The 20,167-nt window shown below is 36.2% G+C and overlaps 1 protein-coding gene across 6 annotated transcripts in view; it reads right to left on the bottom strand.

The window, feature by feature from the left end:
* The window catches only part of LOC128018185 (histone-lysine N-methyltransferase PRDM16), a 195,860-nt gene that overhangs the window by 114,973 nt on the left and 60,720 nt on the right, over positions 1–20,167 (bottom strand). For all 6 annotated transcript variants that reach the window (XM_052603537.1, XM_052603540.1, XM_052603538.1 and 3 more), the window contains exon 2: positions 15,710–16,059. In XM_052603537.1, coding sequence (XP_052459497.1) covers positions 15,710–16,059 — 350 coding nt within the window. The remainder of the gene's footprint in view (positions 1–15,709; positions 16,060–20,167) is intronic.

The following is a 20,167-nucleotide window of genomic DNA, read 5'->3' as shown; positions in this document are numbered from 1 at the left end:
GTGACCTGCCCTTATGCTAGAAAATATTAATAAAATTGCAAAATATGTCCTAGACATTAGGTACCTTTACTTGCAATGAGAATAAACATGGTTAATTTGACTCACCGTTTGTTTTATGATAATTATCGGCTGTTGTGAGAGCATAAAACCATAAAATATCAAGAGATATTTAAAAGCCTGACTGACAATTTTGCTTTTGATTCAATGCGTAATTCATGGCTTGCTCAATCTATGTTGCTCAATCTATTGCTCATGTATTTGTACATTTCTGTTCTTCTCTCTGACATGTTAAATTGACCCTTCACAAAAACCCGCCCCACTTCGTTACTGTTTCTCTATGGTGCTCTCACTCCACACATGATGTTCTCACGCAGGGAAAAATACACCACAGAGCAAAGAGGAAACTAACAATGCACCGACAGACAAGACAGAGCAGGTTACCTTTGGTATGAAACAAAGTCTCAGCTTTGTTTTTGTTGTTTAATAATTCAAACAATAAATAGTGTTTGGTGACTCTTTAATGTGTCGTGACCGATCACTACAGCGTTTGAGTTCAAGCGGCACGTGATCCAATCATCTCTTCCTCTTTACTAGCAATAGCATGAAATAAACATGAATGAACATCAGAAGATATCTTGTTTGAACAGCGTGAAGACATCAATACACACCAGTTTTCAAGTTGAAGTCCACCGGCGTTAATCTATTCTCCCGTCTGGATTGTTTGTTGGACAAAATGATTGGGTGTTATGACTGGTCAAATCACCTGTCAATCAAACACCCTGCTAAGGGTCAGCGGGCGGAAACTCACAGACCAAAACAAAAACAGATATTCCGACACGGAAAGCACATTTTAAACTGGTTGTAGCATAGAATCAAGTATGTGAACTGTATTTTTATGCATTAGTACGTAACACACAGCACCTTTAAAAACTTTAGAACTGCATTGCATTGCATTTAATAGAATGGCGTACCATGAATGGTAACACAACAATATAACTTCTCAAAGTAACATCCCCAAAAACTAAAAAGCAGAGAAATTGCACTGACAAAAAAAAAAAAAATAAATAAATAAATAAAACAAAAGAAGGTTGCTTATTGTTGCCTTGCTGCTTGCCGGCCATGAGAAGATCTGGTTTCTGCAGGAGCATTGAGGAGCTGTGCATGGCCGCCCTGCACGGGATACAGTGACCGGACAGAAGACTGAGAGGGTTTTATCTTGAAATGTGATGGCTATGAGACTATGAGAGGTGTGCTATGACTGTCCAACAAGCATGCAACCCTAGATTCTTAAGAACTTCACCAGGGCGTCACAAGAAACCTTTAGCGTTTCACCAAATCCTTCCCATCTACACCAGAGTGCAAACTGTACAAAGACTTTCATGGGGAGTCAGTCTAATTTAAACAATTGGCATATGTTCTTGTCAGGTCACAATCTCAAACAAGATTGCTCATTACTTGAGAAAAGAAATCTGATTGTGTCATTTGTGTTACTCATGATGTGTGACTCTCAGCACTCGTGGCACTGAGTGACAGTTTTACTACAGTGACAGTTTTTGTACCTTTATTTTTTTCTGAGAGTGTGTATTCAATTAAAACTAAAAATTACTTTATTGACTTTTGAACACTAACTAACTTGTGACCTAAATGCAAAATATGGACTTGAAGAAATGTGATTTGCATATATTTAAGTAAGTATTCAAATATAACTTGAATTGTTCACAAACTCAAAACAAGAGAAAGCAGTCAGGTTTGTGGTTATGTTAGAACAGAGATAGGTCGAGTTATCTGTCCGTAGCAGTGAAAGGCTATACTCTACCTACACACTGACCTCCCTGTCCCGCTCTGGGCCATGGGCCATATGAAGCGCCTCTGGTAAACAGACTTGATTTCCCGATCTACTATCACATGGAGTCAAAACAATCTGTCTACAGCTGCTGTGCTGATCTGTTTATGGAAGGAATCAGTCGTCTTTGAATAAATCAGAGCTTCTCTGACTAAAACAATTACCAAGGTCATTTGACCATGAATATGACTCTTCTGTGTCAAAATGTCAGACTTCTAAAAAATAAAGCACTTTATTTTCTAATTAAAGCATTTAAGGGTGATGTGAAAACTTATCATAGTTATTAATTTGGTCATATTATACTACCCTTTGTATATATTCATAAAATTAGGGCCCAATGTACAATGTAAATATGAAGGAATTTTCCATAAGAATGTATTATTATTATTGTTATTATTGTTATTATTTATTTATTTATTTGTTTATTTATTTTTATGAATTTTATTATTTTTTATCTTATATTTATTTATTTATTTATATATTAATTTATTTATTTATTGTACAAATGTTTTACTAGTGTTTTGAACGACAAATTTAATAATGTTTTACGGTTCCTTATAGAGTAAACTACCTGTACACAAATATTTAAATCATTTTTACTATACAAATATTGAAAAGAAAAATCTGTAAAAACACGGCACAATGTATTACTGTGAAAGAATAATGTTTGTTTGTTAGTTGCTGTTGTTTTGTACAGGTGGTTTACCTGTATTTTGAATTTTGCATTGTGTTTTAGAGTTAACGGAAATGGTAATCATTTAAAAATGTCATTATTTTATTTTTATGATGCATGCTTAATAATTTGCAATATACAATATATAATATATACAATATACATATTTCTGAAATTATTACTGTTATTATTAGTATTAGTATTATAAAAAAAAAAAAAATATATATATATATATATATATATATATATATATATTTTTTTTTTTTTTTTTTTTTTTTTTTTTTTGACTTGACCACCTGTTTCACACACTACGTGCAACAACTATACTGAAAAATGGAAAAAAAGTAAGAACGTAAGCCGAAATCCTCTCTCAGGACGGTCGTCTGAAGAATTCTCCCTCTCCTCTGTCACTCCCTCCTGTTCAGCTTCTCTTCTTCTGGGTTTTTTAATAAAGCTGTTTGCTTGTCAGCTCTTTTGAGGCACGGACCCCCAGCCATGTGAGAAGTTAATCCCTGTGTGTCTGGAGCAGACTCCATCTCCCTGGGAACCCCCTCGCTCAGGCAGACTCAAGGACGACCCTGACAAGCCACTTGAGGCTGGGTCTCTCTCAACCACTTCTACTCTACTCCTCTTTTCAGGGAACTTTTGATGGGACGGCCTGACAGACAGGATTTGGGATTTACATCTTCAAGTGCTAATCAAGTTGAAAGATGACAGTGAAGAAAAAGAGATCTTTTAATGCACCTCCTCTATACGAGTTTCCACTCTATTCTTATCTTCCCTGAGATAACACTGGGCTCAGCAGACTTCAGGATTCATGTCAATAATAATAGTGTATAGGGACGGTTGAATGTGGAGACAGAAATGTAATTGCAGGTGCAAAAACTGGTTCCAATAACTTAATTCAATGGATTTTATCATTTGATTTATGTTCTAATAGCAAGTGCTTTCCTACAAATAAATACAAAATAAAAATAAATGAATGAATGAATGAATGAATGAATGAATAAAATAAATAAATAAACAACAACAACAACAACAATAAATAAATAAATTAATTAAAACATATATATATATATATATATATATATATATATATATATATATATATATATAATAAATAAAAGTGACCAAAACCATGGATGGGATGCTAAGAATTCAAATCATATGTGAGATTTATTTATACCTGATTTAACCCATGAAAATAAATAAATAAATAAATAAAAAGAAGAATTAGGAACCCATTATTTATTTATTTATTTTTATTTTTTATTATTATTTTTTGCAGTGTAAAACAGCTGAATGAATGGATCATATGTAAAACTTTCTGCATAGTAAATACATTTTACTAACTTTTTTGGCATGATTCTTCAAAATAAATAAATAAATAATGCTTAATGTCAAAAATTATTCTAGTCCATGGAATAAAAATCAAATCAAATCAAATTAGTACCACTATGAGTGCACTTTGCTTCAAGTCATTCCTATGGGATTTTTTTCAGCACAATCTCAATGCATAATGCTTCAAAAAAATAAAAAAAATAAATAAATAAAGTAAATAATAATAAATAAAAAAATAAATATTATAAAAAAGTTCATATTAAAATCTGTGACTTTTGATTGCAGGTTTTGGTATGCAGGGAAGTCAAAGGAGAGTCTGAGACATCGTTGAGATCCTCCTCTGAATGATTACTGTTATATTTGCTGTCTAGGAAAAACAACTGAGATATTATTGAGATTCCGTCTGTGGTTTGTCTTTCCTTTGCTCTGTACCGTATGGGAGTATGAAGACACTCAAAGCAGCTCATTATGAAGAGGGATGTGTTTTACTGACTCATCCGCGTGGAAGAGCGCAGCCAGCCATCTAAATCCTCTCTTTCTCCTCCCCCCTCTCCCTCCCCGTTCATCCCGAGACCTGAAAGCAGCAGAAATTAGTTTCGAGGGGAACAAGTGCGACTGGGTCTGTATAGGTCAAGACGGACTTTGTGCCGTCTGAGGGTTTATCTAAACTACAGCAGTGTCGGACAATGGGCCAGGGCTGGTGACAGAAACCCAAGCTGTGAGGGCTAAATTACTGCACTGATAAGACTGAATCAGACGCTATGATGTCCAAGAGGAGGAGAGGAGAGACTCGCTTGAGGACACAGAGCAAGAAAGATAAAACTAGACAGAACATAGCTGTCTCAAAACCTGAGAACTACATGGGCAGCAACTCTTATAACTACACAAACGGGGCTCCTCGCATGAAGCAACCGAAAGATTCTGTAGGTTTTATTAGCTTAGCATATAGTTAGCGTGACACTAAACAAATCCCAGATTTTATACTGCATGTTGTCCCACTCTCACCGTTAAAATCCCATGGACTTGTCAGTCCTGTTCCAGTAAGATGTATTTTTGTATCCTGCAGTGATCTTTCATGGAGGATTGTAACGTGCAGTAGTCTGTGCCAGAGCTGTCTGACTGCAAAACAAATTTAATCTGAAGCCCATGTAGGCCCCCAACAGACTCTTCTCCATCCTTCATTATGAACATTGTATGCATTGAAATTTGACCTCTTTCATTTATTTTCAACCCTCTCCAGCAGAGGGTAGTACACTATGAGAACGCAAAAGACCTTAGAAACATTAGCATTACTCATTTCACGCTTTTCACACGGCTAGACGCCTTTTGATATCTGCTCAGTGCTATTTAGCATGGTGTCTTTGACTTAGCGACTTTGCATCTTGTTTTATCGATGCATCCAGCCTTAAACCACGAGACACAGCACGAATTCAGGATGAATAAGGGTTAGCTCTACCAGAAAAGAAAATCCTCACCCTCATGTTGTTCCAGAACTCACATTCTACCAAAATGTGTACACTTTTGAATGGTTTAACCAGTCTGTCCAAAAAGACACAATTGCTTTTTGTGATTATGTGGACTGATGATATGGATGCTTTAATTCCCATATAAACACTGATCGACTCAAAAACAGTACATAGAGCACATCAAACAAAAACTGATTGCTCGGCATGCAAGAACAATCCTCATTGGTTCTAGCACGTCAATCAAAGACAAAGAAAAGTAGTTATTAAAGAAAATTGAGCACTTTATGATTAGCATGTCTCTTGACCTCACGTCACATAGTTCTGCGTGTAATGTCTTTAATAAGTGTATGTCTTTAATTAGTGCTTATTTTAGAGCATTTAAAAAAGAAAGAAAGAAAGAAAGAAAGAAAGAAAGAAAGAAAGAAAGAAAGAAAGAAAGATTCTTGTGATCCATTAGCAAACAGGATTCGTAGTGACTTGGGCCCTCCGAGCCCTAGACGTCTAACACACACTGATATTTTCTCAACAAATGAGGTGTTGTTTTACTTAATTAGTGCAGTAATGAAACACCAAAAAATATGTTTTTACAAAGAAATTAGTCCAAATATGTTATAAAAAAAATGATTTGACCACTATTCTCAAGGCAGCCATTAAGAAAACATGACTGGGTGACGTTTCCTGCTTACTTTGTTTCCGTGTGGCATAACATACATGCACCGGCCTTGGACCCGTGGTCATCTTTAAATAGGCTCTTTAGAAAAGCAAGTGGTGTCATTGATGGAAATTAGTGTGAAAAATGTGTCTTACAGAGAAGGAGGACAGATTTACAGGGATGGGTTAGGCTGCACAAGCACAGAAACGGTCATTATTCCTACGACTCAACCACAACCTGACACACGGTTGGGTTTCAAAAAAAGACGAGACCGCTGTTGAATGGGCCAAGTCTCCTTTCCAGAATAATGACAAATGTAACATTTCTTCACAGTTATACAGAATGTCGTCATTGTCTTTGGGTTCCTAAATGACTGTTATTTCACATCGTCGTCTTGAGGAAAGAATAACACACATGAGAGACACACACATTATGGCACACCTGGGGCTCTTGAGTGTTGCTCTAGCTATGACAAAGAGCTGAACTTTGAATGACTTAAGAGATTTTTTTATTACACCTTTATTATTCTGGTCAGGTTATGAATGTATTTATTACTGGATACGAATGTATTACTTCCATGTTATATTTCCATCATGGTTGGTAATCGAAACAGTATTGTGCATCTATTTTGAGCTGTAATGATCTGAAAACATTCAGGGCCAACAAAAAGAGGGTGGTGTCCAGGATGAAAACTGCATATCCTTTTTTTCACTTAAGGGATGGTGGAGCTTAAATATGTACACTTTTCATATATTTTTTTAAATCAGATGACAGTACAAGATCATTTTCTTTATGATGTAAGCTTGTATTCATGTACAATATGTCATGTAAAATAAAAGCAGTGGGTAACTTTCAATAAACAGAGCTCCATTCATACATATACATATATATATATATATATATATATATATATATATATATATATATATATATATATATATATTCAACATTCAACCCCAAAACAATTTGAATATTACAGGGCTGAATGGTCATTGCAAACAAAAACAAAATAATAATAAAAAAATAAAAATAAATAAATAAATAAATAAATAAATAAATAAATAATAATAATAATAATAATAATAATAATAATAATAAATAAAAGCACTTACTTAACAATCAACCCCAAAATGTTTTGAATGTAACAAGGCTGAATGGTCATTGTAAAATAAATAAATAAATAAATAAATAAATAAATAAATAAACACTTATATATGTATATATATATATATAGATATTTTTTTTTTTTTTTTTTTTTTACTACAGTGCACACTGTGTCTATTCAAATGATAAATAACATGAATTCCAAACTTCCTGTGACAGGGATTAATTAATCTAGAACTTTAGGAGATATTATAAATATGATGAGCTTCAGCTGTAACCTTTTCATATACGAAAGGCGCCGTTTCCTGACAATGCCCCTGTGTCAAAAGCACAAATGAGTTCCTAAGTACAACCTAAAACAGACTGTAGGAGCCATCGATCTTAGCTTCTGTAAAGAAAACACTAAGTTGTTGAAAACACTGACTTGAACGCGAATTTGATTAACTTCGGGACGAAGAGACAAATACACACTACCAATGTGAAAATATCACTGTAATTAGCAACGTAAACATCCCAGACAAACGTGATCATTCAGTGTAGTGGAGAGAGAAGGCAGTGTCTGCCGCGGCCTCGGGGCACAAGAGACTGTGATGGGCCTATTCATCAACACACGCATGAATGATGGGTTTCCACTCACAGGCCTCCACTAACCTGCTCGGAGGTTACAGGAAGGTTTGATTAATGTCGCGGGGCGATCCACCTGGTACTTGGTTGGGAAACCAGTGTAAATAATGCATACAGAGCAGCGATCACCCACTTTTTCAGTTTTAAACTCAGAGTTATTGGTTTGTTCAAATAAAATATAAGCAATATTAACTGCATTAATATCTGCCTTAGTAAACACCACTAATAATGATAAGCGAGATGGAGAGAAGGAAAGATGAGAAAACCGAATTAAAGACCTTGTAATTGCCCGGCTGCATGAATGATTTTCATTAAAGTGCAAGATTAATTAACAGATGGGGTAATTGGTTATGAACAAATGATAAGGCATCAATGCACTAATAAATCTTGACATTTAATTTGCTGCCCACTATCAATTACTGTGTTCCTGCGAATAATTGACAATGTTTCGGTAAGACGTCAGGAAGGCAGGCATCTTTCTAAGCTACTAAAATGCTCCTTTGGTCTAGATGCAGCGAAATGGACCATATGTTTAATATTAGGTGTAATCTGTCCCACTCAAGTGCTCTGAAAACTGGGGGAATTGGATGAAATTGGCTAATGGCATGTTTAAAACCTCCATAAAATGAATGTGAGTGGAAGGTATTGCAGTGTTTTTGTCTTGAACTTTCTCTTTGTGCATAAACAAAGGTTGGTTCTCAATGATGTAAAGCTGGTCAGGAGACATAAGTGCCACGTGGGTCATCAAGTGAGAATATCTGTACAATGTATGAGCCCGGGCATTATGGTCTGAAAATTAAATTAAAAAAATTAAATAAAATTAAATGTATGCATTTAGCAGACGCTTTTATCCAAAGTGACTTACAGTGCATTCAGGCTATCAGTTTTTACCTATCATGTGTTCCCGGGGAATCGAACCCCCAACGCTTGATAACACAATGCGTTACCAATTGAGCTACAGGAACACAAAATAATGAATTAAGTGAAACTTTAAAGTGATAGTTCCCCTCTCAAAAGAAAATTGTGGAATCATTTACTTAATTAGTTAATTAAAAATATGTGCAATACTGTTTTTCCCCTCAAACGTTAAACCATTTTTTTAATCATCTCTTTAAATCACCAATCTAATTGTCAGTGGTTCTCAGTCTTTCCAAAAACCATTAGCATTGTTCACCTTCGCAGCAACCTCTCTGTACATTCTTCACAAGATCTTTAACCAATTGAGCAAACAAGTTGTAACTGTGCCGATGGAGTATCTCCACAAATACTTAGCAGCTCAAAAATTCAGCACAAAGCCTGGCAAACAGAGAGGTGAAAGGCAGGGTCAGGACCGATAGCGCCGAGGCGCGGCGCTCAAGTCGAGAGGGATGTTAGCACAAGGACAAACAGAGTCAACTACGGGCATGAAAGCTGCCTGTCAGAGGCGGATCAGGAAACAAAGGAATCCGGGCAAAATTATGAGGAACAACCATGGAGAATCAAACATCGGTCACGTAGACCAAAGGTGCAAAGCGAACACTTCCAGCAGCAGGTATCAGTGAGTCAACAGCACGGCAAATATGAGAAAATAGCAAGGGTGAGATTTTTTTCAGCGGGATGAATAATGCTGATATGGAAAAGTACCTTGTGTCATGAAGGCAAATAGAAAGTTTGCATTGCAGCAAAGTCATCCTTAGGTCAAAGCCTTTGAGGTTTTGTGCCATCGAGATGAAAACAGATCACAGTCATGGTCTTGAGATCCGCAGATCTTGTGAAACAGAAGCGGAGGTTAATGGTGAAGCACACATTTCATGTACTGTAAAACCACATTCATGACACACAGAGAGGACAAGATCTTTCAGTCCAATCAGTAACAGATTTCACTTTTTATTATTTATATGAGAGGGTCTGTGTTTGCTCATAAAAACAAAATTTCAATATGTGTGTAAATTATAATTTATTTATTTTTTTTAAATAAAAATGGGGTAAATATAATCAGAATTTTTTTTCCCAACCAGTATATTTACAATATTATTTATGTAGTTTTATGTATGTACATTTTCAATCCAGCTATGCTTTTATTAAATGATTTTGAATCATTGTAATATTATCTATGTCAATTTAGTTTATTTACTATACAAGAAATTCTAGCTATGACAATAGCCCTTGTTTGTTTTATTTCTTTACTTTCTTTACTAACTCATTTATTTTGTATTATTTTACATGGATTTTAAGAAAAAAAAAATGTATAATAATAATGATTTTTTTTTTTTTTTTATCACTGCAGTCTCTTACCACAGTTTATGACTGGATTGTTCCGACCACATCTCACGGCAATTCGTACATTTTTCACGAGGTGGCTTATACGTTCAAATTCGTACGACCACACTCGTACAAATTCATTAAATTTTTGCCAAATCATACGTATTTTACGAGTTGCACAATTCGTATGAATTTGTACGAATGACCTACACCTAACCCCGCCCCTAAACCGTCACTGGAGTGACTATTACATGCTGATTTACAAAAACAGTCTGTGTCCTTCCATTTTCTTAAGATTCTCAACCCTCTGAGAGTGTTAATCAGGACATAAGGGATGGGTACAGAAACTTGCTGATAAATGACACTAAACTGCATCAGTGAGGTCAAACCGGGTTTAACATCGAATCCACCACACCCGCTGACACTGGCAGGGCTCGGCATGTGTACACATCATTTATCTGGGGTTTGAAGAAATGCCATCGCAGGCCTTCTCCTTCTCTGATTCCCTCATACCTTGTTTCTTTTGTTTCACTGTTGAATAAAATCTCCTCATTTTTTTATTTTTTATTAACATGGAAATAGATCAGCAGATTTTCCCTGCATGCACCAGAGGAAGAGTGAAATAAAAGACTGTTCGGAAAGTTTAAAGCACATTCATTCAAGTATATTTAAATACCAATCATAATTATGGAGGGAATGCCAGAAGTGTTTATACTATAATTAAGTATCACTTCCCTGGTGGAAGTCCAAAAACTATTTGAATGATATTTTAACTGGTATTTTATTCCTGTGAACGTTATATAATTTATGTTTTTTTTTTTTTTTTTTTGGACTGACATCAAATCATTTTTCTGCCCTTTTTTAATTTAATTTAAGTACTACAATAATAATAATGCATGAAATAAGCACATAACAAACTGATAAAAAAATTACATTAAAATAATTAATAAAATAAAAATAATAAAATATAAAAATATAAAAATACAAGCTGATTCATGTTATTAATACATAGTGTAATAGTATATACATAAAACTATATACATATAACATATAACACTGGTTTGATTATGGTTTGAAATGACATTGGTGAATAAATTATGACAATTTTGTGTGAACTATCCCTTTAAAATGCAGTTAAATATATTTCTACTTCAAATTAAAATTTATTGTCATTTCTAATGTTTTTCTTTTGTTTGTTTTTTTCTCTTGCACTTGTTGAAACTTCCTGTCAGTAATTGTCTCAAGGAAGATGGATAACTCAGAAACAGACACACATGTCCTGTGTTCACTCTGTCCCCTTTAGTCTTGTCTGGCAGTAGACGGACACACACACACACATACACACACAAACAGGCTCGGTGACAGCGGTCCCCTATGGATCTAATCTGACAGCATCTCACGTTGGGTTGCCAGCGTCCCGTCTCACGTTCTGTAGTGTGTTCGGCACTTCTGTCAATACCCCAGCTAGTGCCATCACACCATCCACCCCCTAAACCAACAGGGCCACTGGCTACAAACCCTCCTCTCCGGGACCCCAGAGTCCCGCTCAGAAACAGATCTGATTGAAAGCGTCTGTGTCCGGGGTCGGTGTTATAATATGTTGTGATAAAGGGAATCATAATGGCTTTTAAATAGAAGGGCTCTGTCTCTTGTTCCTGAGGAGTGCTTTGTGTGTAGAGAGAGAGTGTCTCTGGGAGTGAAGCCCTGGGGCTAAGCATCTCGGAGATTGAGCTGTCCGTCTCGCTGAAATGAATCTGAGTTAACACTTCTTCAGTCGAGACAGGACAGCCTGGGGAACAGACAGAAGAGCACTTCCTGTTCTACCTGCAGCCTCTTCTCATTAACCCACACCTGCAGCAGCAAGAAAACACTGTCAGACATCGGCTGTGTCCGAAAAACTAGTGAGCTGCCTGTTAAGACGGGATTTCAGGGCATATTCATGACTGTTGCATGTAGTGAGATCCAAAAATGCTCAGAGAAAATAACCCCTTTGAAATGCCAGATGAGGAGAGAAAAATGTGTTATATACTGCTGAAATAAAACAATTAAGTTTTTCTGGTTTAGCTGTTTAAGATAAGAAAAAAAAAAAAAATATATATATATATATATATATATATATATATATATATATATATATATATATATATATATATATATATATATATTAAATGTGAACATTGTGCATTTGTTGAGTTCCTCAACAAATATAGAAATATTCATGCTTTAAATGGACTACATCGTAACCTCATCATTAAAATTGTGTAATTGCAAACATACTTGAATACATTGCATACGCGTTTCACTAGAAATAACATTAATGTATATTTTGCAATGCTTGACAGTCTTTTTGTCAATAAACTTTAACCATATTTCAATCTCAATAGTGTATATAATTATTTACATGTTATAATGAAATTACATATAGAGTCTTGCTTAATTTCAAATGGCATTTAATATCAATTTACACTGTAATGCATTTAATTAAATCACAACTAAATGTCATGAAACATTATTCAGTTTGTACTGAAAATTGCATTTAACCTAATGTGTGTGTGTTCTATACAATTATTTAGCTGTATTTGTGTGGTGTGTGGAGATACTGCTTGTGTAGAGCATTTCAAAGAGTTCACTTATAAGGTTCTTTTCATGTGAAGACAGTCAACAACAAGGCAGCTCACTGGATTTCTGTAACAGAGCTACAGTTGTTACGCTTATGAACTTTCTGTTTCCTAATTTGGTCTTCCTGTTCTTGTTTTTTTAATTGATTATTCCCCACCTGTCTCCTGTTCCCTCATTACCTCCTGTGTGTTTAACTACCAGGTCTGTTCAGTTCTTCCTTGTCCGTGATTGTATAATGCTGTTACTGTGATGTAATGATGTTAAAGTGTAGTATATTGTCTGTTATCTCCTTCAGTGTTGAGTAAACTCCTCATTTGTTCTAGACCCTCCTCGAGCTCTTTATTCCTACGTTAGCACACACCCTAGTTGTAACAACAGTGAATTCTGCTATCAACCATAAAACTACGAATTCAAGCATCGAAGGTCGTGTGTGTTTTGATCCTTTATAGCCTAAAATATGGAAAAGTTATGATTGTACCACAGACGGAAACCCAGAGAATGACATTGGTTAAGGCATATGCATGTTTTTCAGTCATGAGAAACCATGTGAGCTCTGAGTACATCCGTCATCCAAACACTCGGTGGATATCTGTCTGTGTTTGGCCCGTTGTGGCCGCTCTGTAATCCCGCTCTATTAACACCTCTGACTCTCTTTGCTCTTAGCTGCTCTGCTCTCCCTTCTGTGTATTTGTCTAAGGGTCGGGGCGATGTGGTGACGTAGCCGAGTCCAGGTCCACAGGGACAGCAGCGATGGCTATCTATGTCCGACTGTTATGACTATCCCTAGTAAGAGCACAGAACCCTAAAACCACAGCGAACGGTGCTTAGATGTGTTCTTTTATTTTTCCAGATGCAGATGTTTTATGAGCTTGACGTTTCTCAGTGATAGGGACTGATTGTTTTAATTTTTCTTTTAAGTAAAACATTTAATGCCCCAGACATGAGCAAAATAATTGCCACATGACAGCCCTTGAAGGTGAAGTGTGTGGTTTCTGCACAATCAGCAGCAACAAAGAGAAATCCAAAAATGTTTCCCAAACACTCCCCCTGCCTGTCATTGGCTGGACAAACAGATAGCCCCGCCCCAAAGTCACGCTATTGGTTGTTGCTGTGTGAGGATTCTCAAACAAACAGAACAATGTTTTGAATCTGCCACATATTCACGATGTAAACAGTAAGTTTATTTTATTTTTATTTTTTTTATACTTCTAGTTGTCTGCATACTAAGCTAGGATTGGAGAAAGATTTTTAAAAGATAAAAAAAATCAACAAAAGAGAAATAATTCAATTAAACAGAATACCCTAAAATGAAGGCAACGCTGTCATCCTCATCTCGGCAGCTGCTAACAAGTATCATTTTTATAGATGGTTTGTCACAGATGGTCCAACAGATGTCTCCCCGGTCTTTAGCAAGTGTGTGTTTATGTCTCTCTCTCTCTCTCTCTGTGTGTGTGTGTGTGTGTGTGTATGAGCAAATACCCATAGATGTGCTCCTTGTCAATCGTTATGCTGTCAACCAGGGCCTTGAGTGTACTCTTTATAAAACATAAATCCCAAGTACTTGAGCGTGTAAATTAGGGCTGAAATCTGAGCGTTGTAGCAGACAGAGAGATAGACAGAAAGAGAGAAAGAGAGAGAAGCTTTCTCCTGGTGTCGGATTCTGATGAGCATCATTAGTGGAGATTCCAACGCAAAGCAGCAAGACAGCTAAAATGCAAGGCAAGTCGAAAACAGAAATAGGAATATTTTTGAGGGAAAAAAGCCTCCTGTATGAAAGCATGATGTGAAGCTGATGCCTTTCCACAGATTATTGCATGTTTCAGTAATGCTACTAATTTTGTAATGCTAGTGTACTTACTGCATACTGCAAAAAAAGTATGTGAAGAAGTATGCACTATATAATTATAGTTGTACATTAATTCACCAAGTGCTGTCCAGTTATTATCTCAAAGGAAGGTTTATATATATATTGCAATACAAATTTAAAGTCAAGTCCACTGCACGATTCACAATATAATCTTTCGTGCTACCTGTTTTTAGCACTTATATGATTTATACGTATATGCTTATTACAAGTGCAGTAGGACATCTGAGTGAAATAACATAGTGTGAATTTCTAAAATCAGACTTTTTTTCTGCATTGATTTAAGTGGAAATTGTAAGACATTTTTAGAAATGGTGAAATCGAAAGCATAAAAATATCCAACTTCTTTCAGAAATAAATTCTTACTTCTCCTCTCCCTCCTCTCAGGCCCAGTGAGTAAGCTATGATATACGGGACCTCAGTGGGCCCCCTCCATCACAGGGCCCAGGACGATGTTTCTGGCTGCCCCTGCTCATATGTGTAATTCTAAATGAGTGCAATGGTATATATCATTGGAGTCGAGTACAGAGAGAGAGAGAGAGAGAGAGAGAGAGAGAGAGAGAGAGCGAGCGGCTCACGTCTGATCGGTCATGTGGGGGGAATCAGCATGTGCCCTAATGAGCTTTCCGAAGCAACTTCAATATCCTCCTATGTCATGTTGAAATGAAAATTAATAGTTCAATATGGCTCCATGCAAATGCCACGCGTCTCCCATAACCCGTATCATGTGGCGTGACCAAATGAGTGTATTCTAATAGACGTAGGCAGAGGAGAAAAGCTGATATCTTCAGTAATCAGGGTTTTGAAAACTACCATTAAATGCAATTCAGGGAAGGATGGAAAAGAAAAGGGAGAAATAAAAAAATAAAAAAACAGAGACATGAGCATCTTTGCCCCATAATGTGCTCATGTCTTTCCCACAGGCTATGAGCTAGTCACCGCAGGGTTGGCTTACCCACACGCACCACTCAAATCGGCCCTTGAATCTTTGAAGTCCCTGTTTATCTTCAGAGTCTAAACTAAGGTTCTGTCTCAAATGGCGCACTTGACCCTTGCAGACCTCCTATGAGTCCACACTTTGGTGAAGTAATGTTGCTTGTACATAATCTTCTTGGGTCCTAGATCACTTATAAGTCAGCCAAACCAGTATGGACATACTTGAAAGAAGACCGCTAGACTGCACGGCCACTTCAAGTGAACAATTTGGGACAGGGCAAAATAGAATTTCAAACTTCAGGATAAAGCTAATAAAAAGCCACATGTAAACCTCATCTCCACGTACCTCCCATCCATAAGTGGTCTCTTTCACCGTGGCGCTCTGCAGTCCGTTGTACGGTCCGAAGCATTCTCCAATGCAAATTTTGACTTTGGCCCAGATTCCTAGGCCAGCCCCTGGAACAGACGACTCACGGAGCTCCAGGTCACCAGGGATGGGAATATCTTCGGGAATGTAGACGGGTACCTCATAGGGTGAGCCTTCTTTAGGAGTGAAGTCCTCATTGCAGGGCTGAGGGGACGAGGGGCCCACCGCAATGGGGGACATGATGCTGTCTTCTGTCTCCTCTTCTGCGCTCTCGCCAGTCAAGAGATTGGGCTCTGTGTTGTACATGCTGTCTACTGCCTCACTTTCATCTGAAAGACAATACAGAGACATTTGCAATACATTAGCAGAATAAAGAGATGCAAAGCACATCAAATGTTCTTCAGCTTCATTTCTCCATACATGTTTAATTCGCTGATTGTAAAAGGGATAGTTGCAGCAGAAATGTAAACTCATGTCACTCCATGCACATGTGGTTTTCTTACTTCTGTTGAACAAAAGGAGAACTTGCATTTATGAAGACTTGCCATGAATAATATACATGCAGTTGTTTTCTGTATAAACATTCAGTGGTGTAATGTAACTAAGTAAAAATACTTTGTTACAGTACTTAAGTATTTTTGGGGGATTATCTGTACTTTACTTCAGTTTTTATATTTCAGGCAACTTTTACTTTTACTCCACTACATTTCCTGTAAGTATATTCGTTACTTACTACAAAATGAATTGGTTTCATAATTGATTTAATGATTCACTCATTAACACAGTCAAATGCTTTGTTTCTGAATGAATGAGCCGTTTGAATGAATCGGTCAAATCCCAACGACTCACTAACATTCACTTGCTTTTACCTATTTCAACCTTTTTTTTTTCATGTTTACAATTATTTCAAATATCAGTTTTCAACGTTTTATGTTAAAAACTAAAAATGAGGCCTATTTATACATCTGTATCTGCAGTTTAAATGCATCCATGTCCCCTCTGGAAAAGGGCTTCTTATTCTTACTCAAAAATGAAAACTGAAAGAAATAGTTGAAACTGAAAACCATCTTGCTACTTAAGCTGTGTATAAACATTTACATTATATATGTGTTTTCAAGGCTCAAAAATGACCACAGATATCACCGTAAACCTAGAAATCTTGCACTATATCTTTCTTATCAAAATAATTTTGAGATGTTTTATTTGTTTTTGTGGTGCTTAACAGACACAGCAGCACGAATTGTCAGAAACAATTGCTATGTGAAGATTCTTCCAAAGTCATGTTTGTGTTCCACGGGAAAATACATAAAATAATAAAATTGGAAAAACCTCATAGTGAGTAAATAATGACCAAATTTACCTTTTTTGAATGAACTATCCCTTCAACTATACAGTCACTTGCTTTTATGTAAAACATCTCTTGCTTAGAACTTTTTTATTTATTTATTTATTTGTCGTCAGCTGAAAAGAATAAATTAAAATCTGAAAGTGATTATTACTGTAATGGTTGTGGTGTTAACTTCCCTATTCTCAAAGAATTTGTATAAATATTATAAAACAGATATTTCCGGTCCTTGATACTGATTGGTTATCAAGCCGAGTTTGAAGCTGTTGTAAATTACTCTCCAAACATGGAGACATCTTTGTTTACATTTACATTTGTGTGTTGCTCGGCAACTACTTTGTTGGAACCATAACAGTTTCTGAGGAACTACATTATTTGGTGGAAGAATAATGTTGTTATTAATATCATTACACTTTATATTTGCTCTGTTTTATTTTGTGAAACCATACTACATATATGGAATTACTTTCTTTTTAAAAGCAATAAGCCCTGTGAAGCCATGTTTTGCAGTGAATTTATAATTGCTAAGGGGGTTGTAGCTGTTATAAATTCACTGTAAACCACGGTTCCTTGGGGCTTATTTCTTTATTAACCCCCCTTCCCTTCATCATTTTTTCCACAAAGCAAATCACTTAGAAAAATAATAGCACACCTTCTCAACAAATCATATCTATCATTTATATCCATAACACGAATGATGTGGCATATTTAATGTGCTAAAGTTTAAATTTAGGTTAAATAAAGGTTATGGGTTGTTCAAATGACTAACCAGAAATACGTATGTGCAAAATAAGGGTCCTTCCATGTGCAGATTAATCCAGCAACCGTTCTGACACAAGTCCAGGATCTTAACCACTTCGACCAACATGAGACCCCTGACATCTCGAGCGATTGCAGCATGCACGAACGATTCAAACCAAATCATTCGTTTTTCTATTCCTGGTTAATATCTACGGTGACATGCACTGATCTGTGAATGGGATTCTCTGCCTAAACCAGAAAACAAACACTCATGAAGGATGCATGTTAGCTAGATGGTTTCTAACTCAAACCGGCCGCAGCAGAGAAGATGCCGTCTATTGCATAGCCACCGCCATTTCCTGTATGATCATTTTACAAATAATAGCAGCAAATGACCCTGTGGCCTGACGCCACTGCCAGCCATCTATGTTCATTGTCAATCTTTGCTTGACAGCATAATTACGGTACTTATCATTCACGATTGCAAAAGGGACAACTCGGCTAAAAATAGGTAATGTCTCTCTGCATTGGTTTGTCTTGTATCATAAAGCACAAATCACATGCAAGCCCTCTAATATCATGCAAGGACCATCAGAACTGGGGTTTTCAGTCTTTGATATGCGAACAAACCCAAATTCAGTCTCTTCTCCAACACATGGCCTGCACATCTCACCTGAAACGGTGTTCTTAAACACACGACGCCTTTGACCCAACAACTCTTCAAGTACACATGGATGGACTGGCTGTAATTTGTAGCAGCACCACTGCAGTTTGCTATCCAAACACAGGACCAGCAATCAGGTCTAACTAGGCCACAATTACACCAGGAGTGCTTCCAATCAACCAGACTCAACCCCCTGCCAGCGCTGTTTATGACTCCAAACTGCTTTCTCTCACATTCCAACACTGTTTACTTATAAGCAACAGCAAAGCCATGAAAAAGTATAAATTGTAGTTGGCTTTAAGTCAAACGACAGCGGTTTCACCCAGGCAGTTAAAAGGTAGAGAGAAAGAACAGGAGAGAGTGAACTAGAAGAAAAGCTTTGGAAAGTTTGATCTTTAACACAAAATTATTGAAATGCATTATTACTCCACGCTCAGAAATATTTCACTCATTCTGTGGTCAATTATTTTGTTTAATAACACTAAACTGCATAATTAATCATTGTCCCAGGCGACCGATTCTCTGAAGTCACCCAAAAATGAAAAAATCTGTTATTATTTTTTCAGTCTCAATCATTTTCGAAACACAAATGAAGATATTGTTAATGGAAGTTGAGTGATTCACCCAAATGGATGTGTCAAAACAAAAAAACAAAAAAACAAACAAACAAAAAAACATTATACAATGTAACAACAATTTGTTAAACTTAGTATTTTTTTTATGGTTCTTCTGTAATTCTGTGGTGCTACTGTAATTATTTTTTATGACTTTTTTTGTGTTCAGCATGTCAAACTTCATAAAGAAAAAGTATGACTCTTTAATATTCTTTTTAAAGTTTCTTTATGAAGTTTGACATACCTAACACAAAACAATCACATTACTTTTTGTTTATCATTAACAATGCTCATAAAACAAAACAAATAACAAAACAACTTTTACAAGCTAATCTGTTTCTTTAAAGTGAAACAAACATTTTATAAAAATTGGTTCATGGTGTAACCATGCAGTTCCAAGTATACGAGATATGAACAGTTTATACAATGAACAGATTTAATTTAGGCTTTATTTACATATAACCTTTGATTAACACACATGAATAGAGCATATAAAATGGTAAGCTGAAGCACCAAAGTACTTGCTTAGAGCATGAGAACCTGCAAGGTTTATTTATTTATGAATTGTTTTGCATGTTGTGCAAGCACGTTTGAGCTACTGCAAGAACTAAGGAAAGTCTTGTGGGTTTGGAGTGAGTAACTGATGACAGAATTGTCTTTATTGATAATTACTATGTTGTAGCTTCCCATGGTCACTTACAGTATGCAAAAGTTGTTTTGGGGCTGGAGATGCAAATCCCAAAAACCAACAATTCTGAGCAATCAAGGAGTGTTTCATAAAAAAGCTCCACAGTAAAAAATGAAAAGCTTTTTAAAACAGATCCTGCGTCATCTTGAGATTTTTGAGGGCAAAGAAATGTTTTACCAATTTCTTTAATGATCAGACTTTCATAGACGTCTCAAGGCAGCCAGGCAATTAACTTAAGAACGTGTGGCCCAGTAGTAGCTTCCCCTTTTCACAGATCAGTTAAAGTTTTATAACCACTGCCTATCTGGTGCTTTTTGCAAGAATCAAAAGTGTTTTCAAACCATTAAAACTTCTTTTCCCTTCTCATTTTTGGCATATGACCCGA

Source organism: Carassius gibelio, chromosome A8 (genome assembly GCF_023724105.1).
Source record: "Carassius gibelio isolate Cgi1373 ecotype wild population from Czech Republic chromosome A8, carGib1.2-hapl.c, whole genome shotgun sequence".
Taxonomy (NCBI): Eukaryota; Metazoa; Chordata; class Actinopteri; order Cypriniformes; family Cyprinidae; genus Carassius; species Carassius gibelio.
Note: the sequence above shows the minus strand (reverse complement) of the source record. Positions and strands in the feature narration are given on the sequence as shown.